This window comes from Salarias fasciatus, chromosome 15 (assembly GCF_902148845.1).
Source record: "Salarias fasciatus chromosome 15, fSalaFa1.1, whole genome shotgun sequence".
Lineage (NCBI taxonomy): Eukaryota > Metazoa > Chordata > Actinopteri > Blenniiformes > Blenniidae > Salarias > Salarias fasciatus.
Genome location: NC_043759.1, coordinates 3,233,645 through 3,261,492, shown reverse-complemented (window position 1 = coordinate 3,261,492; position 27,848 = coordinate 3,233,645). Strand labels below are relative to the sequence as shown.

At 47.0% G+C, this 27,848-nt stretch overlaps 1 protein-coding gene across 1 annotated transcript in view; it reads right to left on the bottom strand.

Annotated features, from left to right (window-relative positions):
* Positions 1-1,917: 1,917 nt before the first annotated feature.
* The window catches only part of tbc1d32 (TBC1 domain family, member 32), a 77,271-nt gene continuing 51,340 nt past the window's right edge, over positions 1,918-27,848 (bottom strand). Inside the window, 6 exon segments of the mRNA XM_030110574.1 lie at positions 1,918-2,800; positions 13,052-13,240; positions 19,058-19,198; positions 20,303-20,457; positions 24,052-24,167; positions 25,436-25,505. Coding sequence (XP_029966434.1) covers positions 2,681-2,800; positions 13,052-13,240; positions 19,058-19,198; positions 20,303-20,457; positions 24,052-24,167; positions 25,436-25,505 — 791 coding nt within the window. The 3' untranslated portion in view covers positions 1,918-2,680.

Here is a 27,848-nt window from a genome sequence, read left to right as displayed (position 1 = left end):
CTAAATTGTCACTTGAAAGTTGCAGTGCCGGTCCGGCACCAGCATTTTTTTGGGGAGAATTTGAAAGGAATGACGTAATGCGCGCTCCGGCTGGTTAGGTTTCATTGTCCGCCATTACTCCGCCAGATGCTTAGTGAGCAACAACTGAGCAGGAGCTTCCAGAAAGTCAGAACAGACTGGCTTCTAGCACTGCCACAGCTCCACACAGACTCCACCAGGTAAAAGAAACTTAAATCTTACTTGAGCGCTTCTAAACGAGCGAAGACGGAGTTCCCCTCTTCCGTGCACGCGAGCCACAGGCACGAGTTTTTCACTAAGCTGCGTTACGCCCAAGGCCTGCAGGGGGCGCTGTTTCGCATAAAACATGCAAACTCCTTAAGGCACCTTTAACAAAGGTACCAAAAAGTAAAATAAAAACAACCTTTCAATTGCTGGAAAAGTAAAATGATGCAAGATATTTATCATAATATTCAGAATAAATGTCACATTATACAGTAAACGTAACTTTCATATGGCTGGAAATTCTCCATATTATCCAGAAGATGAGTAACATGTGAAAATGTGTTTTATCTGTTATATGAAAACATTTTGAGATGTGTGTCACTTCTTGATGAATTATATAACCAGTTAAATTACTGAAAAGGGTATGACTTTTAGTCTGGGAAATACAGTTAAATGCTGTAAGCTTCTGTAACTACCGTGTTTCCCAGAATATAAGTCGCATCTGTTGGATTTTGTCTCAAAATTATGTTGTAAATTATAATTCAGTCTGCCCAAAAATACGGCATGAAAAACAGAAAAACATATGAGTGACTGTGACAGGCTGCTGCCGGTCTGCGGTTCAGCTGCAGGGAGGCCTGGGCAGGGCGTCCATGCTCTGCATTTGAAATCAAAAACACAACAACAGAAACACTCCGCCAGAAGGCCCAAGACCCAAGACCCCCCCCCTCCCAACTCGACTGTTGTCTCTCCGCCATGTCTGCTCACTTCTGCTCAGCCTGTTCATGAGGCTGGTTCTGCTGGTTCTTCTGTGGGTTCTCTCTCTCTCCTTCTCGTTCTGGAGCGCTCTTTTAAGCCCTGGGAGGGGGAGGAGGGGGAGGAGGGGGAGACGACCAACTACTGACACCTGAGATCAATCACCTCCCCCGCCTGCTACAGCTCCTCCTCTCCCTCTGATAGGCCTCCAAGTTTGGCCACGCCCACCACAGTTACATTCAATCATCTATGTCCAGATAGAAGTTGAATATCCCTCAGAATGAATCAATTATTCATCCATCCATCTATTCATCTACACTATCAGATTCTTCTCTCCAGTCCTCTATAAGTTTCTCACACTCTAAACTCTGTTTCCAATGTTTGTCTTGAAATTCTGCGGTGGACGTTGTTCTTTTTTGAGATATTTTTTCCTGCACTGTCAGTAAACACACAGAAATAATGGAGTTTACAGCTTTACGATGTTAAAAAGGTGACAGATAATCTGGAAAATACAGTAAAACAGAAAGGAAAATGGACTTACCGTATTGTTCAGAATAGAAGACAAGTTTTTTTGTTTTTTTTTTTTATTATTAATTCTGCAAAACAGGCCTGAAAATGTGAGATGATCTTATTTTTTGGCTCTAAGGAAAAAGAAGAATCTCTGTCTTGTTTTCAGACAAAGTCTTTAACCAAATCTTGATGATCGCTGCTGCAGTCGGATCTACTGAGGCGCCTCGTCACGACCTGGGAGGACGAACCCGACCTCAGGCAGGTGGTTTTAATGTTACGGCTCACTGCTTTCTGCTTCTTCCATTCTTACATTTTCATTCATTCAGTTCAAGTCAGCAGAAAGTGCTGCGGCTCGCATTACTCTGGGTCTCATAAAGACAACAGTGACTGTAAATAAACCACAAGTGGGTTTTTTTAATGAACAGTCGGTTTGTTTATTGATGCGGCGCCACGTTTTCAGAGCTTAATTCACACAGATAATCTCTTTAAACGGACTCCTCATTTATCTACTGATACAAAACACAAACTGCTAATTTCTTCTCTACAAGGTAGAAAGAAAAACAACCAAACAAAAGGCTGAAAAATCCACTGAAGTCACAGTGAAGAAATAAATATTGGATGTTTAAAAAGTTTGAACAGCTGCTTTACAGTATTTACAACAACTTACAGGAACATCGCGTAGAAAAGTTATCTTACAATAGGAGAACAGAAAAGTTTTCCTTGGTCCAGAACTCATTAAACCACATTCAGCCTCCGTAATGTTTCTGTTTGATTCCACTGATTAGATTATAGAGCAGAAACACAAACCGCAGCCGTTCGTCCTGCGAGAAAAACACTTTTAGACGCTGCTTTTTTAATATCTGGGAAGTCTTAACAAAAAGTCTACAACTGTTGTAAATTTCACCATCTCTTATTTTTTTCAGTAGAAAATTGTTGAGTTTTTAAATATTTAGCAGGATTTCTTGAAAATTAAAGTAATAAAAACATTATTATTATTGTTATTATTATTAATGAAGACAAATAAATAATTGTAATTAATAATTTGAGATTTTGGATTTTTCACAGGAGGATCTTCGTCCGGTGGGATCTGTGTTTTCTAAACTCTCTCATGGTTCTGGTTAAGCTGACAGACTCGCTCTGGGACTCTGAAGTCAAACCCGGAGGGACGTGGAGGATTCTGGGAGTCCTGGTCCTCTCACTGCACCGGGTCCAGGATGGTCTTCATGTCGGTCAGGACCACGCTCCTGTAGCTGCGCTCCAGTCCCACCATGAAGTCCATGTGGTCCCCCAGTCTGAAGGCCTGGATGGGCTCCTCCTGTGGGGGGACAGAGGGACCCTCAGGGACCGGGCTGGACTGACGAGGACGGTCAAGCTAGAACCAGCAAGAACCAGTGAGAACCAGCGAGAACCAATCACCTGAATGGAATTCAGCTCTGAGGATTCTGCCGTTGCCGTGTGAACGCAGATCATTCTTAAAACAAAATGTAAACGTGAAACTTTTCTGAAACGTTTTCGAGAAACATTATTTCTATTGGCGAAAACCAAGAGCAAAGCAATGAATCCTCATTAAAGAAAACCTGATCCGAGAGAACCGACCCCAGAGCGGCACGGCGCCGCCGCCTTCCTGCGCTGAGATCTGTTCTTCCAAATCACTTCCTGCCTTCGTGGACCAGCTGAACGCAGACAGAACTGGGTCGTGTTTGTTTCTCTTTGCTTTTTGATCACATCTGCTTCTGAGTTTCCACCAGCAGCGTTTCAGACGTGGAGCGGTTTGTTGTTTTCTCTCATTTATTCCTGTTCGTTGTGTTTGTTACGACGAAGTGTTGAAATAATGGAGCGAAAGACGATCAGACTCAGGTTTTCTGATTTACTCTGTTTCACTGATTTCAGTTATAAAACCTCATCGAGGTGTTTTAATTTGTGATTTATGGTTACAAAAACTTTTCAAGTTAAACTGAACTTTAAAGGAGGAACTTGACACAAGTTTTAAAGTTCAACTAAAACAAAAGTTACGCAAGTAACTATGGTTCCATGAATCCTGGATGACTGCCAGAGGCGGTTTATAAAGCACTGAATGATCATCTTTGCACCCTCGCAGGTCGAGAATGTATACAAACAAAGTCACCTGTGACCTCCCGGTGACCTACGGGCACCTATATAAGTCACGTGACACCGGAAGCCAGTCCCTTAGATTTCTCGCGAGCACACGAGGATTCCGAGGGACCTGACGCTCTGGCGGTCATCCAGGATTCATAGAACCGTAGTTACATGCGTAACTTTCATTCTATTTCATCCTGTCAGACCGCCAGAGGCGGTGCATAAAGCACTGGATGACACATACCAACAAAGTCGCGAGGAATCGAAAGCAATCCCCGCAGAACAAGTGCTCACCTCAAGATGACGACTGTCGCCCCAGGACCCCCTGAAACGGATGACGCACCGCCACATTCACTCGGTAGAGCTGGGAACGTAGACGGCGGCGTCCATGAGGTAGCCACACAGATGACGTGGAGGGGAACCCCCGCCATCGCAGCTCATGAAGTGGAGAGCCCCCTGGTCGACTGACACCGCACACCATCCGGCGGGGGATGGCCCTGCGAAACATAAGCCTGTTGAACAGCGCCCACCACCCAGTGAGTGAGTCGCTGCGTGGACAGTGCCAGGCCCTTGCAAGGACCACCATAACATAGAAACAGGCAAGTAGACCGGCGCATCGAAGCTGAGGCCTGGATATACACATCCCAGGCACAAACCGGCACAATGGCTTGTCCGCCGTTGGCGGCCCTAACCGTGCCAGCTTGAGGGGGTGGATCTCGCTCCCGGCTGTAGCCACCGTGGGAAGGAAGTAGCATCAGGCCACAGTGTAACACCAGAGCCCTCAGCATTCCATTTAAAGCATAACTCATGAATAGACAATGCGTGCAGTTCCCCAACACGTCCTAATAGAAAGAAATAGAAAGTCATTTCAGATCCGCCCGTCCCAATGGGTCAAATGGAGCAGCCCGCAGGGCCTCCAACACCACCGGCAGGTCTCCTGATGGTGCTATGGGACGTGCCAGGGGATGGAGCCGCCTGGCGCTCTTCAAAACGGAGACACATTCCTGTCAGAGCCCACTGAGCAACCCTGGAACCCTTGATGCCAGCAGGAAATCCCTGCCACATACACCGTCAGGGTGGATGGCGAGCGACCCTTATCCAACAGGCCCTGTAGGAAGACCAAGATAGAGGCGACCGGGCAACGAACGGTCTCAAGTTCCCGTTCCCAGCACCGGGCCTCAAACAGTGTCCACAGATTCGCGTACAAGCGCCGTGTGGCGGGGGCATGAGCACTGGAAACAGTGCGTCCAACAGCCCCCCTAAACTCAAAGAAGGAGACTCTGAGCCCTGCAGTGGCCACACCCACAGCTGCAGGCGCTCCAGCCCGGGATGCACCAACCGCCCCCCCCAGTTGGGACAAGAGATCCCACCTGGAGGGCAGAGGAATGGGAGAGCTGCAACAGAGCCTGTGCAGCATCGGGAACCAAACCCTCCCCGGCCAAAACGGAACCACCAGGAGGAGACGGTGACCCCCGTGAAGGACCCTCATCAGTGTTGGAAGATCAGGGGAATGGAAGGGAAGGCATACAGGGGAGACCGGGGCCAGTCGTGCGTCAGCGCATCCTGCCCCAGTGGACCACCGCCGTCCCCGAGTGAAAATCACAGGAGACAACGAGCATACCCCCTGGAAGCAAACAATCCACCACAGCCCTGCTGAACAATGCCCAATTGCGGTCGACCACCTGCGGGTGGAGCAGCTACTCCCCGGCCCGGGACCGCCGGTGAGACAGAAGATCTACCACCAAGTTCTGCGTGCCCGGAATGTGTGCAGCCCTCAAGCTGAGAAATCGCGGGGCAGCCCAGGACAGAAGCTGCCGTGTCAGTGACACCAACCTCCGAGAACGTGTCCGCCCATGTGGTTGATGTTGTGAACCACAGTGGTGCTGTCCCAATTCACCAACACATGTCTGTGCCGCAGTACCGGTAAGAAGTGGTCCAACGCAAACTGCACTGCCAATAGCTCCAGCGCGTTGATGTGGCCCAGGCGCAACGTCAGGGCCCACGTCCCCTCACCCTGTGAGAGACGCATCGGTGTGGACCACCTCCCTCTGAGACGGAAGGGAGCCCAGTGGAACACCCGCCACAATCCACGCCCTGTCCCTCCACTGGGACAGGGATTCGAGGCAGGGGGTCGACATGCAGAGCCATGTGTACCTGTGCATGAACCTGGAGGGATCCAGGCAAAACCCGTTGAGCCACATTTGCATCGGCTGCAGGGAAAGCAGAGCCAACGGAACGACCGTGGAGGCAGCAGTGAGCTTCCCCAGAAGACGCAGGTACAGGATGAAAGGCAGGAGTCTGCCGGCGCGGAAGACACCCAGCATGTCCACGATACTGTCTACTCTCGGGGCAGAGGGCCGAGCGAGCATGGTTACCGAATCCAACTCCACCCCTAAAAACGCCGTGTGTTGCACGGGTATGAGACTGCTCTTGGCCAGGTTCACCCGCAGGCCCAGCCATGCGGCATGATCCAAGACAGCCTGGGTGTCTCGTACAGCCTGAGCCCGAGAGGGGGCGCACACCAGCCAATCGTCGATGTACGGGAGGATCTTCAGCCCGGTCGCCTGCAGCGGAGCCAGCGCAGCAGCGACACAACGGGAAAACACCCTGGGTGACAGGGAGAGGCCAAATGGAAGGACGCGAAACTGGTAGTGGCAACCCCTGAACGCAAACCGCAGGAACCGCTGATGCTGTGCCGCAATTGGCACATGAAAGTATGTGTCCGTCAGACCGATGGATGTGAACCAATCGCCCCGGGAAATCACCTGCAGCATCTCCTATGCATGCAGCATGTGAAACGGAAGCCGTTTCAAAAAACATTGAGACCCCTCAAATCCAAAACCGGGCGCAAACCGCCGGTCTTCTTCGGCACCAGAAAACAACGAGAGTAAAAACCCCCCGGATCCCGCTGGGGTTGACGGGCACAATAGCGCCCTTGTCCAGTGCCCGTGCTGTTGGAGGGCCGTGGATGGCCGTGCACCTGACCCGACCAGGTATGGGTGGCCGACGGTGGAATTGGAGGCGGTAACCCCGGGACAGTGTGGCCAGCACCCAGGCGCCCGGAGTGCTGCGGGTCCAGTAGTGCAGCTGTCACTGGGTAAACAAACCCAAAATCGGCTGAATGGCCTCACCCCGACCCTGGGAGGGTCCGGGGGGACGCTGGCGGATGGCGCAGGCCCAGGAGACCGGGAGGACTGCACCCTCTCGGACCGTCGCGGCGCCTGGTGCCTGAAGAAAACACTGTCCGACGCTTCCGGGACCTGCGGAACGTCCAGATGCAGGTGGGCGAGAGCAGCGCAGACCACCGAGGGGCCAAGGGCCTCATCACACTCCTGGAGACCAACGGAGGTGTGAGACCCAGACTCCAAGGACCAGTGTCGGGTCGGACTCACTCTTTTTGCGTCTCTTCCGGGTCGCCCCGGCCTTGGGCCCCGTAGCCGGGCGCATCGTCTGAGTGGCTGGCATGACATCAGACAGCGCAGCAGTCAGCGGATCCTGAGCGGCACGGCGGGAAACGCACACCGCTCGGGGTCCAATAAGTAGTTAGGGCAAACCTGCTCCGTAAGCCCCTGACACAAATGCTCAACGCCCAGACAGGACGGCAAAGGGACCATCGTCCTGTTGGAGAGGCGCCAGACAGGCCCTATAGGCCAGGGTGTCCATCCTGGCGTCACACCCGAAGCCGCAATCCCTTCAGGTCGGGCAGAGAACGCCCCCCACGACCAGAGCAGACAGGAAGCATGTCGAATCAGGTCGGGCAGAAGATGCCACTCCTGACTCGGGATCCAAGGGGCACCGCCGTACAAGCTCCCCCACCCCCGCAGGCTGCTGAGCAGAGACGCACCCGCCGCGGGGAAATCCACAACACAGAGCAGAACGAAAACGGCCGCTCGTGGAGAAAGTGAAAAAGAAAAAGCAAGTAGCCACACACGGCGTCACAGACCCACGCGAACACACGCTGTACTGGAGCCACCAATCAACCCACGCAAGCCAAACACAGCTGCTGGAAAACACAATACTCACCACTCAGTCCGCTCCGGAAGAAGAAAGCAGATGAAAATGAAACCAGCCGTCGGTGCCCGCACCCGCGCGGAAACACGCCGGCCGGCCGAGCCGCCTGTGCAGCCTCTGAAGGGCAATAATGTCGCAACTCCGACCGAAGTCACGAGGTTCCCCGCAACAAGCGGCAGAAAAACGCTGGTATACGAGCATACGCTCACCAGTCCTGATCTCGACCCACTGCGAAGCGAGAAAAGAAAAAGGGACTGGCTTCCGGTGTCACGTGACATATATAGGTGCCCGTAGGTCACCGGGAGGTCACAGGTGACTTTGTTTGTATACATTCTCGACCTGCGAGGGCGCAAAGATGATCATTCAGTGCTTTATGCACCGCCTCTGGCGGTCTGACAGGATGAAATAGAACTGTTAGATTACATTATTTATTATTAGGTTAGATTAGATTTCCTTTATTTGTCCCATAGTGGGGAAATTTAAGGTGCAACAGCAGCAAAAAAAAAAAAAAACAAAAACAAAAAAACACAGTGCAGAGTGAAAAGAATAAAAATGCAAAACACAACAGAAGAATATGACAGAAAATATGGAATATAAATATTAGATAAAAGAAAGTTTAAGATAAAGGGGAAACGGTGAACAGAAGAGTTTCATTTTGTTTCCTGCAGGCTAGCGGGCCTTTATTTAATTGACTGTGTTTTGTATTTTGTATTTAAAGTTTAAGAAACTAAAGAAATTAGCTAATTTTTCATACTCAGTGTTTACGCGGTTTTCAGTATTCAAACTTAGATTTTATACTAAACAATGGTAAATATGGGATTATCGACCATAACTGCAATGTTAAAATTGATTCCACTATCGGTCAACATTGTCATCTTGGAGCATTCCTCCGTTTGATGCTTGGAATTTAAGTTTTCATGGTTTATTCGTCTCCACTGTGGTTGTTTTGTTTCCAGTTTCCTCCCGTCTTCCTCAGAACCGTCGTCCCTGTTGTAGAGAAAGACGAGTCCTTAAACCGTAGGCAGGGGGCGTGGCCAACATGTCGAAGGTCGGCCACGCCCCCTCAACATCAGCTGACATGAAGAGAGATCGTCCAAATCGATACTTGTCCAGGCCGTACTGGGCCTTTAACCCCTCACTCCTGACGGATCGGTGAGGTTCTCTTCAGCTGTGCTCCTCGTCTGCTCTGGCGCAGGAAGCAGGTTTTTAAGTGGCGGCTTCCCTGTGATCCCTGGAGAGCGAGGGCTGGAGCGCCACTCCAGAGCGCCGGCCAGCCAATCACAAGCTCCCACACTGCTCTTTTTAAAAACATTGTCCGAAGAGCAGATTGTTGTGGGCGCCGTTGTGCAATTATCGTCAGTTCATTGGTTTTTCTGAGACGGGGATGGAGGCAGATGTGGCGTCTCGGTCTGGATGATTAGAAATCACCGTTTCATTAAAATAATTTTACATTCAATCTGCCTCAAAGTCACAGGAAATGGAATTAAATCTGAAGGACACGCCTGCTCAGCTCTCAGGTAACGAGGAGGCAGACAAATAAACAAGACAGCTTAAAGGAATATTCCACCCAAAAAACGATTTGGCCTCATTTTCTACTCACCCTCATGCTGAGAAACACTCTGGAGCATTGTTTTGATGTCTCAAATGCAGTTGGAGATCTTGGGGGATTTTCGTTTTCCACAAACAGGGACCGACAGAGCCTGACAGAAAAAAAGGTCCATAAAGTCCACAAAACGTGCCCATTTTCCTTCATACTGCTCGTCCGCTGTAATCCAAGTGTCCTGAGCGGGTAACGTCCATAATTAATTCTTAACGAGGTCATTTAGTACATTTTAAGAGCCTAAACAGTGCTCTCTCGTACTTGCCCAGTGCACGTCTGCGCACGCAGCCTGAACTACGGAAGCCGTGGCAGACCAAGCCAGACGCTTGCGCGCTTTCAGCGACTACTTTTCAAAATTGCAAGCGTAGAAGAAGAAGTTCCGCTGTTTTTATTCTGCTGTGAGTGACCGAGCTGTGGACAATCACAAAAGTGATTGGCTACTGTTTTAAAGCTTTGACTTCGGTGTCCTGCTGAAAGCGCCAAGCGTCTGGCTTGGTCTGCCGCGGCTTCCGTAGTGCAGGATGTGCGCGCAGACGTGCACTGGAGCAGTACAAGAGAGCACTGTTTAGGCTCTTAAAATGTACTAAATGACCTCGTTAAGAATTAATTATGGACGTTACGCGCTCAGGACACTTGGATTACAGCGGACGAGCAGTATGAAGGAAAATGGGCACGTTTTGTGGACTTTATGAACCGTTTTTTCTGTCGGGCGCTGTCGGTCCCTGTTTGTGGGAAAACGAAAATCCCCCAAGATCTCCAACTGCATTTGAGACATCAAAGCAATGCTCCAGAGTGTTTCTCAGCATGAGGGTGAGTAGAAAATGAGGCCAAATCGTTTTTTGGGTGGAGTATTCCTTTAACAGGCGCGACCGTCTCCGGCGGCCTCGAGTCCCCGGAGACAGGACATGTCTCAGACATGGCAGCAGGGGACCGGTTCACCTCCAGGACGAGGAATGATCCCAGCTCGACCAGTCGTCTGTCGTCCAGATGCCAAACTCGATCTACCAGCATTCAGTTTAAGAGATAGAACAACTGTATCTCATTTTTTGTACTTCCTTATTGGTGTTAAATAACAATGGAATAATACATTTTCATCACTTTTTAAAAGCTTTAAATATGGGGAATACAAGAATTTCCACGGTTGAAGTGATTCTAAACACATCTGTACACCAATGTTTTCTTTATTCATTTCTTTCAGCTCTGACTCACGGTGTGTTTACTGTCTTCTGTTCAATAAAAAGATTGTGAACCATCAGTTCAAGAGAGAAGTCATCAATCAGCCGGGATGCTACATCGGTAATGTCAGGAGATTTAGACCATTGAATTCATCTTCAGTCACAGTGCTACAGCATTTTTCTTCATACGTTACTCATTTTTTCTTTTCCATGATGCTTCTTTTAACAGATGAAAGTCCTGTCGAGGTGCGACTCTCAGTCTGCTAATCAGATAATCGCATATTCTACATTTCTGAAGAGAAAGATGAGACGAGTCTCATGATGAACTCTACTGTGATTAATCCAGACAGCGGCACATCTGATTAAAAAAGAAAAAAAACCTGATTTTAATTTAATCTGGTGAATTGAAGGTCAGGGATGATATACCGAAGCTAATAAAGACTCACATGTGACAGACAGGGAACTATTAAAACGTTATATTGTGAGTAAAGATGCTGAATGTAACTCGATCGCCGCCTGAGGAACAGAAAGCAGTGGCGTTCCGGCTGCCTCCTCTCCCTGTAAACCCTGAAACGCCATCAGGAGCGAAGGTGTTGCTCGGTTGATCCGTGGCGTCGCAGAAACAGCTGCTCACACTTGAAGCACGCCGGCGGAGAGGAGTGCTGGGAATCACTTCGGGGAGGATTTCCAGCCCGTTGTTCTCTCACACGGAAAACGCCAGGATGAAATAAACATGAGATGATAATGAGCCGCGCTAATATGAGTTTAACACACATTTATCAAAAAGAGAAAAGAGAAATAACGCAGGAATGCGACACGGGCTGCAGCAGGTGACGGGAGCCGGATCCTCGTATTTCAGCCCTCTGGGATCATTAAGGAGCCTAATTAAAGCTAATGACTGAAGATTTCTGTTTTCTTTAGCACGTCCCACCGAGATGAAGCCACGATGGCGATGGATTATTAATTAGAATAATCTGAAGCGTGGAGAGTTTATTATGACCAGTGACTCGTGAAGGAAGGTCATCTGTTTCTGCCAAAGGTTTGGATTAATAGTTAGAATCTGCAGCTTCTCATTCAAATGAAACCTACCAAAAAACATTGAACGCAGCATTGAGAATGAGCTGCACAGTGCATCACCAACATCGGCAAAATGCAACATCGGCAAAAAAAAAAAAAAAAAAAAAAAAAATCACACAAGATGAAATTTCATGCTCTGTAAATTCAAAATGATGGAATTTTAAAGAAGAGAAAAGAAAAAGTGGATCAATCCTTGTTAATTATCAAAAATCTTACAAAAATTCATGAAGATCAGCTGCATATTTTCAAATGTAGATCGTGAAGTCACTTCAGAAAACATCGGAATTTTATCGCTTTGTTGGCTAAATTTTCACATGCTGATCATGACCACTAGCATGCCAAGCTAACAGTGTTAGCATTAGCGATTTTTATTCGAACATGCTAATGATTCTTTCAGAGTAGGTTTCCCTTCATGTAGTTCAGTCATTATTAGTTGGACGGTATTGATATGGAACAATGCTTTGTCTTCAAGTTGTGGAACTTGTCCCGTCGGGCTGAGCCGGGCCTCGTGGGAAAAGGCCCGGCCACCAGCTGCTCGCATGGAGCCCCGACCCCGGGCCTGGCTCCAGGGCGGGGCCCCGGCTGCACCACACCAGGCAACGTGTCGGTCCTTCTTTTTGCTTTTCTCTTAAGGACCCGACGAGGGGCATGAAGCCCCCGACAACATCGCTCCTGGGATCATGTGGTCACTCCAGCCCCCCCGCCAACCCACCATGATACGGTGTCAGGTCAGGGGGAGCATAAAGCATCTGCTAAATGAAAATGATGGACACTAATCTGGGAAGTTCTGGAGCCTGAAAGGACAAACTCTCCTTCTCTGTGTCTTCTTGCTCTGCTTCTATTCAGCCGTCAGAATGATCCTCACAAGTCGTCTGCCTTTTCAAAGTTTAATCCCGATGAAATATAGATAAAGCCGACAGTGAGACGGAGCGCAGTGTGGAGGAAACGGTCCCCACAGCGGATATGTGGCGGTGAAACGCTCCCTCACAGAGGGCGGTTCGGCAGCATCGGACTTCCTGGGGTTCAGCTCGGGACAGGGAGTGTGTGGAGTGTGTGGAGTGTGTGCAGTGTGTGCAGTGTGTGGAGTGTGTGGAGTGTGTGCCGTGTGTGAGGCTGTCGGAGGCGGCCTGTCGCAGCGCTATCTGATGCTACAGCTCATTAGAGGAGCCTCCTCAGATAAAGGCTCCACGACTGATCTGTTATTCACAGAGAGTGTCAGCGGCGGCTCGCTCCGGTGTTAACGGCACGTCTAATGAGGGACGGGCGCTTCCTGCCGGCGCCGGCGCCGCCTCGGCTCACGTCCCGCAGAACGCCACTCCTGACGTCCGGGGAGTCGTCCAATCTGACCGGCGGTCCGAAACAACTCAGAAACTTCTCTCTGCTTCACACTGCAGTGCCCGGTGAACACGATCCATACGATAGTTGTGCTCTCGCCTCTGCCTGAACCACGGTTTGAATCCCTGTCTTGGCTTTGTAATATAAACCCATCACATCCAGACTGCAGGGCGGGTGAGCACTAACTCGTGATCAAACTTCCACCTTGAAAGACGTTCCAGGTTACAGAGAAGCAGAACCTGGAGACCCTGGAGGGTCTGGCCGGACTGACCTTGAGGAAGACCTGCAGCTCCTGGGACTGGGTGTGCTGCAGGATGTCCGGCTGCAGGTGCCTCAGCACCGCCACGCACATGTAGACCTGGTAGTCGGGTCCCATCACCACACAGGTGCACAGGTAGCGGCAGATCTCCGTCCAGTCCAGGTAGTTCCAGAAGCACTGAGTCAGCCAGTGGAGGCACATCTGGAGGCAGACAGACAAACACCGCAGGGTTCAGGATTCAGGTCCCAGCTGGAAGTGTTTAACACAGGTGAACGCAATAATGACCGGGATTTGATCCCAATGACGTTTGGTAGAAATTCTGGAGAAATTCATGTAATAAATCGAAATGAAATGTCAGAAGAAAATGTTTCTTTATCTGTTGTGTCTGTATGTTTTTCTTTAAAATGTGAAACTGGAGTAAAAATACAGAAAAGCCACATTATGTCTGTTTCATTAATACATTACCTAAATGCTTACATGAACTGGGAATTCATCAGTTCATTCATCAGTTCATCCATCCTTTAGTCTATTCATCCTCTATCCATTTCTCCATTCAGTCATTCAACCATCCAACAGTTCATTCATCCATCCATCCATCCATCCAAGTCCTCAAAGATCCGTTCATTCACCAATCAAACTTCTTCAACTGACCATCCATCCAAACAACCATCCACCCATCCATCTGTCATTCCGTCCATCCATCTATCCATTTATTCCATCTATTCATCCACCCATTCAACTCCTTCAATCCACCTATCCATCCATTAATCCATCCATCCAATATTCAATCCACCTATCCATCCATTAATCCGTCCATCCATCCCGATCCTTGGTATGCTCAGTAAGAACATGCAGACTCTTCAGAATCAAACCGGAGTCCTGTCGAGGTGAGGTGTCTCCATTTCTGCTCACGTATCCCAGAGAAGCGCCGCTCGGTGAGACTCAGAGTCTCACTTCTCGCCGTCGACGCCGCTGAACCTGAACGTGACGTTTGCCCCGGAGCTTCACTCTTCACACTCCAAACACTCACACAAATAACACTCCGCCGTGGTCACAGACACAGCAGGGCGCCCGGCCATACACACATCCCTTCCACTGCCCTAATGTTCGCTCGTGCTCCCCTCGGCTGGTGGAGGACCGCCGTCCTGATGTGTGTGTGCCGCGATACAAACAGAGAACGCTCGTTGTTTTTCAACCCTCTGGCAGTAAATCCAGCGCAGCATCACTCTGCAGCACTTCCCGTCACGATAAATCCTTCTAAAAACTCGGCTTCTCGTGTTTCTGTGAGCCAAAACTCAAAGGTGAGCGCCGTATTCTTCATTTTCATTCCTCCATAAACGGGCTCCCGCGGCCGGTAATGATCCGAGCGGGTCAGCTCTCAGCCGGGGATCCGTCTTCTCCTGTAAAACACCGTCTCCTCGCGGAGCCGGGCAATTACGAGGCGGATCAGCCCTCGCTTATCTGAAGGTGCTCGTGTGATGTTTCATTTTAAACCCGCAGGAAGCAGGAGGGGGAAATGAGCTGAAGGTTTGGACTAAAACAAGGAAAACAGTCGTTAGTTAACAGCAGGGTGAGTCTTTTCCCCGCAGCGACGGCAGTCTGCCTCCAAAGACAACTGAGCAACTACTCTCCCATGAACGACCTTCAACCTCCAACGCATGGAAAGATTCTCAAGTGGAAAAGGTTTAACAAGTGTCGTCTTCACTCTGAGGATAACGCGCTAATTTGTCACCTGATTCTAAATCATCTCGTTCCACCAACACTAATCACAAATCCTCTCAACACTCAAACTGTGTTTAGATTCAATGGTTTTCGATAAAGTTTTTGTGCTTAACACGAAGGACGCACTGATATCAGCATTTTGTGCAATACCGATATCCAATATTAATATTGTGGTTATGACCGATTGCCGGTTTTTACTGATATCGATATTCCTATAGAAATAAGTTTCTATGATGTTTTATATTCTGAAAACCATGTAAAAACCATTCAAGTCCTGCCAGCTCACATCTATGAAGTTACTAAATCAAAAAAATCAGATCCATGACTGAACTCAAACTTTTTTCAGCATATTGATCGACTTAAATCAACTCTAACCCACAAAGAACGGGAGCTAGAAGGACATAAATATCAGCTGTTAATATCAAACCAGTTTAACCTATTGGACTGATACTGATATTATCAACGCCGATACGTCAATCATCCTACTTAAAACCAGTACAGCAGTGAAGAATGGATGCCTGACCCTTCAAGAGGGAGCTAAAAACTACCATAGAGTTTTTCATCCATTCATTTCGCTGTGAGAGAGTGCTGGGTGACAGTTCCAGATGTTACTACTCCGTCTGTGGTGACAGATATCAGAGGAGTCCTTCATCCACACACATTTACTAAAACTCTCCCGGATGAAGTTTTGTCAGAAATTTTCAAAGCTCAAACTTGTTAAATGGATATTTCCATTTTCCGAATCAGGTGAACATTATTTCCCCCAAACAAAGAAGAGCCGAGCTGAGTGTTAAAGTATCACTTCGCCCCAGAGACATCAGGTCTTTGTGATGATAATGAGCTGCAGCTCATAAAAGGACAAAACGTCAACGTCAAAAACATTTTCTGGCACTTTAATGTTAACTTTAAAGTAAAATGTATCATAGTTTTGGTTATCTGATTGTCAACATTTAAAAAACAGGATCAACACGTTGTTGTCAACTTTGCCACAGGTCATTTATTCATGCAATTCTAGTTTTCACCACAAGGTGGTGTATTGAGTCATTGAAACAAACATTGAGCACCAAGAGCCTCTGAAAACGGGGGAAAACAAGCCTTTCTGAGCAGGCTCTGTCTCCATGGAGACGGAGGGAAAGCCTCTCCTGCACACGCTCAGTGGAGACACGGCAAGAACAATGTCTTCCGCCAGAGTCACGAGATTTACAGAGTCAGTAGTTTTAGAGTTAAAGCTTCATAAAGTGCTCAATACTTTGAAAATGTCCTGTGTTACCATCTGAGGAGCAAAATAATGGAACGAACTGCCTGGAGGTCGATCATTATTTTAATTCAGATGTAAAGAGCCGTCTCTTGGTGACGACCACGATAATTGGTCTGTTTGAGGACGGTGTTGGATTGACGGAGGTTCAGCGACTGTTGTAGAAAACAGAAGCTGCTACATGAACATGAAAGCATACATGAAAACGCTGCTCATGATCCAATTATCACATCATGTAACAAATGCAGGCTGACGTCAAATTCATAGGATTAAGTCATCGACATAAATCCAAAGGGACAGGATTAAACAAGTTTCCACTTCCTCCTAATCCCTCTGGTTTATGTAAATCCAGACGAGCACGAATCAAAGACACATGATGTTCTCTTCTATATTTGTATAATTCACGTAAATTGGTTCCTTTTCTTACATTTAATTTGTTTGTTTTGTTCTTTTTTTACACGTTTAAAATAAAGATCCATCAATAGTCGACAGCCGGACATAATTTTCAGATTGTTACCATTAAAGTCAAACTATTCTGAAATGTATAAATGCAGCCTGACTCGAAATCCAGAGCAGATGAACCCACAGGATTCCCGTCTCATCATGTCTCTTATAATACTGACATCTGCAGCGTTCCGACTCGTCATGTTCCCGTGTTCGAAGCTGTACGTCCAGTTCCGCCGCACAGCTCCAGGATTCAACATCCTCAAGACGGAGCACGACGCTTCGTCTTCGGAGCATTAAAATGAAATCAGAGATCCAGACTCAGGTGTCAGGGGTTAAAACACAGAAAGGACGAGGTGTTCGACAGAGCCAGGAGCAGGAAACCAGCTGAACCGCTGGATGCAGCCGTCTGGAAGCAGACCGCGGCGTTTGGGTCGTATCGTGTTAGAAATGCAGCCAATCGCTTCTCTCTGGCCAATCAGTGTGGAGTTAATGAGGAAATATGGACGGGATGCCGCACATGCTGATTTACATGTGAACTGAAGAAGAAATTCTGATTTTCAACACGCCTTTATCTGTCTTGATCATGTTGGAAACACAAGATCCCGTTCTGTTTATGGTAAATAATGAAAGAATTGAACACTGTGAAGATCCTGGTCAAAGCCTGAGGACATTATAAGACTTTATTACTGATGTCTGAAGATGTTTTAGGAGAACAGGATTCAACTAAACTAATCAGGGAAGAAAACCTATTTTTTCAAACTGAAGGAAACGGTGAGTCTCTCAAACCTCAAACCAGCACATTAAAGAGAACTTCTTCTGATTTCTGCGACTTTTAACATCTTCAGATGTTCACACAGAGTTATAGATCCATTTTTTTTAGATCACATTTGTCTTTTCCTCAGCCGTTGGTCCCTTTAGCTATTTACGGATGAAGTAGTGCTCTAGGTGAACGCCAAAACAAGAAAAAAGTTCATGCCGCCGTCTTTTTTCAAACCATTCCCTCAGTTCTACATGTTTTCCATCTTTCATTGGCCTTCTAAAGTGTATGAAGACAGAACCAGCCAACAGCATCGCAGGAGGCGTGTCTGAAGAGGAAGAGAGTGAAAATCCAGATTTTATCAGAGGAGAAGAAAATAGAAAACAGAATATTCATCCAAACAACAGAGTTTCTTGGTGCAGTATCGCTCAAACTGCTCTGTTAAAAAAACCTCAGTAATACTTTATTTGGCTAAATGTGGACTCTTTAAACCAAGTGTTTCTGCTGCCGTGCAAGACGCTCAGTCAAGCCAATCGGAGCAGTTCGGGGTTCACTGTCTCGCTCAAGGACACTTCAACATATGGACAGATGGGGAATTGAACCTCCAACCTTCTGAGAGACAACCAGCACTAAGAGCAATAGGGTCACTTCAGGTTCAAGAAAATATCAAAAAGTTGAGTTTATGGAGGAAACGACGTGAAGAATCCATCAAGACAATCGATGTGGTGAAACCTGACAGGATTTCAAACAAAGTCGACCAAAGTTTGAGGTTCAAGGATGATTTCAGGCTCATTTAAAAAAGAACTCACTTAATGAGAACCGTGCCGCTCAAACTGAATCCGTCATTAGACAGGAAGTTAAAGTCAGACGGACGCAGCCGGGAAGACGGCGTCCTGTCGCTTTCCTTATCCGCAGCCAATTAGCTTTAATGAAATAACTAATTCTCACAGCGGCGTGTTGGTAAAACGCCGGGCGCCGTTGGATCAGTGGAGACTGCTAATGGAGGGAATGAAAGGAGGCTTTCAGGAACCTTTCATCACCGCGGTTTGATACGTCTTGACTGGAAGAAGAACAGCTTGTTGGATCAGAGAACATCAGGTCTGAAAGGTAGAGTCGATACCGTAGAGTCAAACATCAGTTCAGACCTTCACCTTCTGACGGACGCCTCTCGTGTCTAACTCGGTCCAGAACCGGAAACATCCAGAAACATCCGATCAACATCAAGTGGAGTGGAACCCCTCCAGCCAACACTCAGGTGAGAACACGATCACAAATACTGAATCACAACGAAACATCCCGAAAACTGGACGTTCCTCTTCCAACGACAATGTATTGGAGGTGAAAACGGAAAAGTTTACGAGCATTTTGAGTGTTCGTTTACATGAAAATGGCTTTTTGAAAACTGTCCGACTGGGTCTCCATGGGAATGGGCGAAAAGCACAACTTTTTGAAAGTAATATCCTCCTGGGATTTGGCAGTTTTAGACTTGATAATAACAATCCAACTTGGTGTTCTGTCCATAAGAATGTGTGTGTTCTCCTATTGTTAATGTTTAGAGTGTTTTGTTCTCTGCAGAATGTGTGTGTGGTTTCATTTCAAAAACAGTGCCAACTAGTGGCCTAACATGAGAACTACATTTCTTCTATTTCTGTTCCAACAAGAAAACATTTCTGAATCACTTTTTCACATAAAACATCACACCTCATTATACGATCTTCCTGTTTCTCTTCTCTATCAACGCCTCACGTTGGACGTCTTTCAGCGTTTTCCTGCATTTAATCTCCACGTCTCTTAATTTGAAGAAGCCTCCCCCAGATGGTGGGTTTCCAGACGATACCTGTGACGGGGTGAATCCAGACATCCTGAAGGCGGAGTGGACCAGAGGGACCTCGGCTTTCAGCAGCAGCTCCACGTAGTGAGCGGTGCACCAGTAGACTGGCGGGACGCCCGATTCGGCCACTTCTCTGGGGAGATGGACCTGTCACGACAAGACAGGAAGCAGCTCTCAGCGGATACTGTCACCTCATTTAACTGTGAAGAACCAGGAAGATAACAACTCTGACAACTACCATGCAACACTTACATACTGAAACTCATCTTCTACGTATATATTTAAAAAGATCATTTCCAAGATGGCCTCCAAACGTTTGGTGGATATCAGCCAGGGGGTTTCTTTATTGGGCAGATGTGAGTTACACTATATTAATGCACCTGACTACCATTCCAACTTATCTGAACATTGATTGTATATGCTAGGATGGTGGCCATCTTGAAAAAACGGCAGCCACTGTTTTTTTTCTTCTTTAAAAGTATTTGTGACGAGTTTGGCCCTTGTATCTCATTTTAAAAAATAGTTCCAGTTGTCTGCTGCACTGTTATTTATGAACTGCAGACATGAGGTGTTGGAGTTAATCGGACAGTTTTATTTTAAAACATGCTGATTTGACTTCAACCGGGATGAAAATGAAACAGATTCAGAAACAATTCAAGTCTCCAGGTTTCAGCTCAGTAATGAAATGAAGCCATAAACAGTCTGAGTTTGAGTCTGTGTGTGTGTGTGTGTGTGTGTGTGTGTGTGTGTGTGTGTGTGTGTGTGTGTGTGTGTGTGTGTGTGTGTGTGTGTGGTGTCTTAATCATTTGTGCCCTTTTCTATTTACCGCCGTATTGACGGGATCGACCACACTGCCAGGTTGAAGTGAGGACCGGCGTTCCGGCTCTGTCGAGCTCGTAACACACACTCTGTCGAGTCCGACCGAGGCGAGATCGACTCTGACGACTTAAGACGAGACGACGGGACGTTTTCATGACAGCAAAACCCTAAATACTTTAAAAATTTAAAGTGTTTTTAAGGTGGAACTGAACTCCTGAGTTCTTGGTTTCCTGTGGAGGAGTTTATATGACGGCTGACATTTTCACTGGAGTTGGTTTAATTTCTCACTGCGTCTTGGTTTTATGCAAATCGTGCCAGAAATAAACACCCGTTCCAAAAGAACCTGTGTCCACGGTTTTAAAGAAGAGACCAAACCAGCGTACAACGGGTTCTAGAAGTGGTCACTGTTACATGGTCGTCGTTTCTACTCACAGAGGCGTGGATCCTGGCAGGCCAGACGAAGGCGGAGGCGAGCAGGGCGGAGAGGTTCAGCAGAACGCTCAGAGAGCGCTCCATGTCTCCAGCCATGAGGAGGAAGACGGTGGACAGCAGCCAGTCGTGACCCGGATAGCCGTCCTGCAGAGTGACTGGAGGGCCGAGGTAAAGAGCCAAAACAGGCTGAACACACACACACACACACACACACACACACTACAGTCATATGAACACACACAGAAACACCCTACGTCACATGGACTTAATGCATGACAAAAAAAGACACTCTGACAGAAGTAAAGGTTTTTTCAAAATAAAACTCAAAGCCAAATAGCAGATATTTAAAATTCCGATTTCCAAATAAAACTTTATTTTCTCTTTGCAGCCCGATACCACATGATCCAAGGACCAGTACCGGTCCACGGCCCAGTGGTTGGGGATCCCTGCCTTAATCTGTCCGTCTGTCCATCCATCATTGATTCGTGTGATTTTCAAAAATTAATCCTTTCGTCAGTCCATCATCCATTCATCCACCCGAATCCTTCAATCGACCATCCATCCATCCACCATCCATCAACTCCACCAACTGACATCCATCCATACATCCATTATCCATCCATCCATCAATCAACCCCTCCAACAGACCATCCATCCATCCATCCATCAACTCCTCCAACTGACTATCCAACCATCCATCCATCATCCATTCATCCATTGATCCATTGATCAACTCCTCCAACTGACCATCCATTCATCCATCATCCATTCATCCATCCATCAACTCCTTCAACCAACCAGCCATCCATCCATTTATGTGACTGCTTCAACCATTCATCCACCCGAATCCTTCAATCGACCAACCATCCCTTCATCCATTCATCTTCTCCCCATGTATTAATCAGTTCGATGCTGGAATGGACTGTTCTAACGACTAAAGCTGGAAAAACACAATGCAGAGTTAAAAGTCCACAAACTGGCGTCTGTCTTTCCTCGTGTGAGTGTTTGAGGTGAAAACAGCCCAAACTGACGGACGTCAGGAAGCTAAGCGTCTCGGCAGGCTGGCTGCTCCGTACGGTGAAACCCGGCGTCGCTGCAGAAAGCGCTTCATTCAGCCTCTGCGGCATCTCGCTCATTACAGCCACTTCATTTTGATGTTTGATCATTTCATTCAAACCCTGCTGGCAGCAAACAACTGCAATGATACGCGGATCTCCGTCCCGATCCAGGAGAACCGCGCAGCGATTCGTCGGGAGCGAGAACGCAATCTGGCTGCGCTCCAGAAAACAACCCCGGGCCATCCAACGCTCGCTGCTCCTTTTTATGTCTTTCTGCTGAGCAGTTGCCTTTGAAGGCTGTCGACCTTTAATTTTTATTTAGGTGGAACGCGCACAGAAAGATTTAATTAGCACTTCTGCCCTTGAAACATTCACTCCATATATTTGCAACATGTCAAATATGCTTTAAACGCTCGGGGAATTAGTGAAGGAGTCACATGTCTGCCCCGAGAGAAATCAAAGGATGTGTGCTGCTTTGTTTAATTCATATCAGCTTCTTTAAGAACGAGGAAACAAATGATATGGAAGAGGTTTAAAACTGTTTGCAGCTCAGCTCAGTGTTTTTTTAAATGGTGCAATCTGTAAAATGTTTGATGACGGTCCAAAACGAGACCAAACACTCATAATAGCATCTTAATGACGACTTGGTGACGTGCTGCTTGTTTCCCTCCCAAATTCAGCAAGTTGTCCGACTTAGCTGATCAAATTCAAGCCAGTACAACCAACTTCCACCACTAGGTGGTGCATGGAGTCACTCAACAGAAGCAGCTGGAGGAATAAACAAAACCACAACAGAAGCTTTTGGCTTCATAATAAACACATTTTACCTTCCAACTTTATCCAGGACTATTATTTAACCTCTAAAAAAGACCTAAAACTCCACTGAGTGACTGATGAAGAACGAACATGCTCAGGGTGACACTTGTTGAAACATCACTCAAAGGTTCAACCCTCAATGTTTAGCGCTTGTATGTCTAACAGAAGCTTTAATAAGACGATCCAACACTGGATCAAAGGGCAGACTTCATGCTGGCTTGAAAGTTTTTCATATTTGTTAAATTTCCAGGTAAATCTGCTGTAATAATAACTGGTGCATTTATTCACTTCTCATCTAACTCAATATATAAGATCTGTGAAAAGCCAGTTCTGTGGATGACTAAGAATACTGCATCATATTTTATTCAAAAAGGCAAAAGAAACTCCTTCCTCTCATTATTGCCACTACATAATTCTGAAAACACTGAATCCAGATCATCCCGATAACCTGAGTGAGCGTCTCATTCAGAAACTGCTGGTTTAACCTCCACTTCCTGCTGGGAGGTCAGAGAAGTCGCTGCAGCGACAAACCAGAGTCCTGACCCACAGAAACTCTGCTCGGAGCAGATTCCCCACGCCTCCCGAGCCCGCGGACGGAGCCATCTGTCTGGACGGAGAAACGGGAGGACACGTCTCGGTCGGCCAGAGGTGACGAGCCTCCGCCGCTCGGCCGGCGTTCAGTCGGAAAAACACTCCAGACTGTCTGACTGTCAGATTCAGTGCTTCATTAACTCGCTCACACAGCATGAGGGATCAAACCGTCAACCTTCTGAATGGGAAGACGACCCCTGACCACCCACAACTCAACTTTTCTTTTTTTAAAAACTGCACTTTAGTCTTGCCGTACCATCAATTACCACCATACGTACCATCAATTACAAAAAAATAAACTAAACTCTATCTCCAAATTTAACAAAGACGATATTAAACATGACAATGGTTCAAGAGAAAACGCACCTTTTCAGAAAAGTTGGCACAGTCTGTTTTTGGAATGAAGCCACACACACACCCTGCAGAGAACGACTGACGGAGCATGCGCTGAAGAGCCGTTCACTCTGGCCGCAGTGCTCATGAGCAGTGGCAGCGTTTCAGAAACTAGCTTTGCCCCGTTTCCATGGAGACCAAGCAGGAGTCATTTTCCCGTTTCCACTGAGACGTAGTCACAGTGATTTCTAAAAGTTGTGTTTTCCCCTCGTTTCCATGGAGACGAGGTTGAAGTTATTTTCCCGTTTCCATGGAGACGCAGCTGCAGTGTTTTCAAAAAATTCTGAATTGAGAGATATTTTCTAATAGCTGCATTATGAGAGACTCAGAGGAGAAGTTGTAAACAGACGTCCAAAACATTATGAACGTTTTCTGTTTTCAGTTAAAAACTTCGAGTAATCCGGTTGGAAATGACTTTCCTGAGTGTTTCATTCCAATCACAGGTCATGTTTAATAAACGAGGACACAAACAGCAGACGAGATTTGTCTCTAATTATCAAATATGCATGAGATTCATCAGGAAGCGGCTTCCACAGGCACGTTATCTCATGAATACACAGGTGTAATCCTGACGCAACACCGAGAGCAGGTTGACTCAACACTCCACGGCAAAGACACCCGAGGAAACTGGAAGTGAGTGACTGACAAGACTCCGTCAGGACGGGATTTCTAAGAAGAATTCTAAATGAAGAGGTTTCCTCAGGAGAGGAACGGCTTCCTGATCTGCTGCTGCTCAACAGCCTGAAGGAGAAACCAGGACAGAAGGAGGGCAGAACAGTTCAGATGGATGGATGCTCTATAATCTGGATGTCAGAGGAGGAAGATGCTCTATAATGTAGCGTACTGTGATGTAATCTGATGCCGGAGCCGGATTATGCCGGTGAAGGATACCGAGCTGCGTCGAGGTCCTCGCTCTCTGTGAGGACAGGAACGTCTTGACGTGCTTCATCAGCTCCGCCAGCTGCTGAGCGGCGTCTTCCTCCAGCAGCTTCAGGTTCCTGCCGTACCTGTGAACGTCAGCGACACATCGGGGAACAGCGCGTGTGAAGAAGTCCAGTCAGAACCACGGCGAGCCGACAGGAACAGTCACTCTCTGGGTTTGAATTCTTTGGGTGTTTAAAAGGAGACTTCTGAGAAAATCTTCCCATTCTGTGGAGACTCCGGTCCAGAGTTCAGGCTCTGCTGCCATCATGACTAAAAGAGGCATTTTTATGATTTTCCACCAAAAAAAAAAAAAAAATCATCTGAAGGCACAAAACATGATAATTATCTGAAATGAAGACACTTTTCTTCTTTGAATTGCTAAACATATAAAACAGAGGCTGTATTCAAGAGGTGTCACAGCTGTGATTTAACTCCATCCTACTGCTTTTAGTTTTTGTGGTTATTTTCAAACATTTTTTTAGATAGATTTTCTCACTTTGTGCCTTGTATCGAGTGAAATCTTCAGTTTAATTTGCTCCAGTAAGTTCTGCGCCTGTTGTGCTCACTGTTAGCATGTCGATCGGTTTCCTGGGTATGACAGATTCATTCTTCATACCCCAGTGGCTTCAGACTCCACGACTCCTTCCATGGTGACTATGACCTGAACGGGACCCGCCCACTGGAGCTTCTCGGCCAATCACAGCGCAAGAAATGATGGACTTCCTTTTCCACTATACTCACTCACACCTACACACATTTTTCTCTTACATGCATATATTTTCTTTGTACATAAGCATATATGCAGATTTATTTAGGAGGATGTATGTGTGTGAGAGGTGAATCTATGTGTGTGTGTTTGTGTGTATGAGGGCCACAATGAATGAAGTCTTGTTCGACCCCTCAGACAGGCAGAAACCTGTGTTTTCAGAGGCTCCTGTCCTGTAAACCGTTTTCGTGTGAACGGAGCCTGAGTGACAACGATTCACCTAAACTTCTCAGTTTGGGGCTGAACCTGGAGGAGAACCCGCCACAAAAAAGAGAGGGAAAACATGCAAACTCAGAAGTCCAAGAGGCATCCTCGACCAGATTCGAACAGGGAACCCTCTGAGGTGAGATGTGAGAGTGATCCACTACACGAGGCATACGGGCTGTGGAAGGTCGTCTGAATCGAGCAACGAAGTTTTGAGGATAGTAACAATATTGACAGTCATGTTTCTGTTAAAAATGCTGATAATCCAGAGGGATTACACTCTGCACCCCCCCCCCCCCCCCCCCCCCCCCCCCCCCCCCCCACTCCAGTCGGTGCCGTCTGATTAAACCAGGCTTTATGGCCTCTGGAATCATAACTTACCTGAGGCAGGTGTGGATTCCCAGCTGCTCGACGGGGGATAATGTGGCGTTCTTCACACTCTTGGCCTCCGCTGTGAAACGAGGCCATTAACAGAAGAAAGAGTGGCGGTTATTACCGAGCCAGGCTTTTACCAGAAACCAAACATCACCGAGAGCCTGAATCCCATCCAGACAGGAGAGAGGAGAGAGGAGCCACTGCTTCAGGGATCGATCCTGTCCTCGCTCTGAGGTTCAATCAGTCCGATTAGACACTTCTGGGCAGGTTAGAGATACTTCTGGGGAAAGAAGTCAAGTTGCTTCAACAGTTAGAATATATGAGCTGAAATTACATCAGTTAGAGGAGGAAGATGCTCTATAATCTGGATCAACGGAAACATCTGGTGGAAACATTTTAAAAAACGAGGTCAAGTTACACCGAATCAGCTGAAATGCCAAAAACGGAGTAGCGAGCATCCGAAGCCACGAGTTGGCGATCCATCTGCTGCATTGGTAATTTTGAACTCGATCTGGTTCCAGGTTCTTTATGTTTCAGTTTGACTTCAAACACTGATTGATCAGAGTTTTCAATGCTCATAGTTTTTATTCTAAAGCGGCACAAAGCAGAATTTACCTTTTTCTAAATGTGTTCCCAAACAACAACTCGCAAAAGAACACGATAACTCACCGCTACACATATTTTTGATGAGAAAAATTCACAATTAATGTTGAAGTAGTTGATTTTTGACTCCGTTTACAAGACGCTTCAAGTCAGAAGTCATTGTTTCCGCTTTTTCCTTTCAGAAATATTCTGCTTTTTCCACCTTACAGATGTCCCTGTGCTCCCACTGCTCACGTTCACAGCGGATTACATCGCGGTTTCTGCCGTTCCCGTGGAAACGGACACGAGTCTCAAAAACAACACCGTGAAACGGGACACTTTTCTGAAGCAAAAACACAAAAACGACGCGTTTTCACGTGAATCGTCACGGAAACGAGGCCTCTCAGCAATTAAAACTCGTCTTTTGAGTTTTCAAGTCATGTTCGAACATTCGACCCAATTCCTGCACGGAAAACAAGAGCGCTGGATGCAGAGAGCGCTTCATCAGGATTCTCTTTCCCTTTATTGAAAGTGTTAAACTGCAGTTTCACGAGGAATTATGCATGACCGATCAGTTTCAAATCTATTTTTCATGCCCCCCCCCCCCCTCGCCCCTCATGAGCGACGACCCTGTGCTCCTCTTTAGGAGGAGGAGGAGGAGGAGGAGGAGGAGGAGACACGCCCGCCTCCTGCAGAGAGCAGCGATGAGCAGAATCTCCCCAGAGCTTCACGTTAATTAAAGGAAATGAAGGAACCTGCGGCTCCAGCCGCTCAGGAGACGGACTGATTGCTGCGAGATCCGTCAGGACTCAACGCGCCCACTAAACCTGAAAATGAAGAGTGAAATCCGCGTTACGTCTCCCTGGTGAAGCCTGAGCTGCTCACAACAAAAGGAAGAAGACAGAAAGACAGAAAGAGGACTGGAGATGTGTTGGAGGCTGAAGCAGGACACACATGAAGAGAGTCGGGCGGGTTTGTTCCGACCTCACACGGAAAACGGCCAGTCATCCGTCATCTAAAGACCATCTTGAGGTCTTCTTTATTGCTTCTCGTCTTCGCTGACTGAGATCACGTTTGATGACGTGAGATATTTACCTTGGAGGGCAAGATTCTCGGTCGGCAGTGAGAGAATCGGTGTGTGTGTGTGTGTGTGGTGTGGTGAGAATATCGGAGCACACCACACACAATGCGATCTAAACTGATTAGCGATCTCGATGTCTGGTGTCTTGAAGAGAAAAACAAAAATCACTCAAGATTTTCAAAATCCTCATGTATGGCCTGCAATAGGCGAGACTGTTAGCCTCCGAGCTAACTGCGCTGGAAGACTGAGTGGAAAAACCTGAAGTACCAAGAAAACCTGGACTCATCTGGAGGTGGAGACCAGAGAAGAGGAAATCTGAAGGTTGCTTGAAGACAAAGGGACTGGAGCAGTCTCCCAGGCTTTGAAAGCATATCAGTAATATAATTATATCAGCATGTGTAAAATGGATGCTTTTACTCTGAAAGTACGAGTCATGAACATCATTAACTACATTGTTTTCACTAAAAACGAGGCTTCAATCTCACCAGGAGGAATTCCTGTTAATCCAGATGTCTCCTATTTAATGGATCGACCAAGACATACAATCTGTGTCAAACAGGCCTAAAATCAGTTGTTTCATTTATTAAGAAAAAAAAAAAAAACAAAAAAAAAACTGCCACATCTTCTCACACTTTTTTTTTTTTACTCTCCCATTTAATCAGTTTTAATCTCGCCCACCTTGTGCTGATCTTGGATTTAAGAGCCTGTCTGGTTTCAGGCGGCTTCGCCTTTACTTTTCTCCTCGTATCTTTTTAT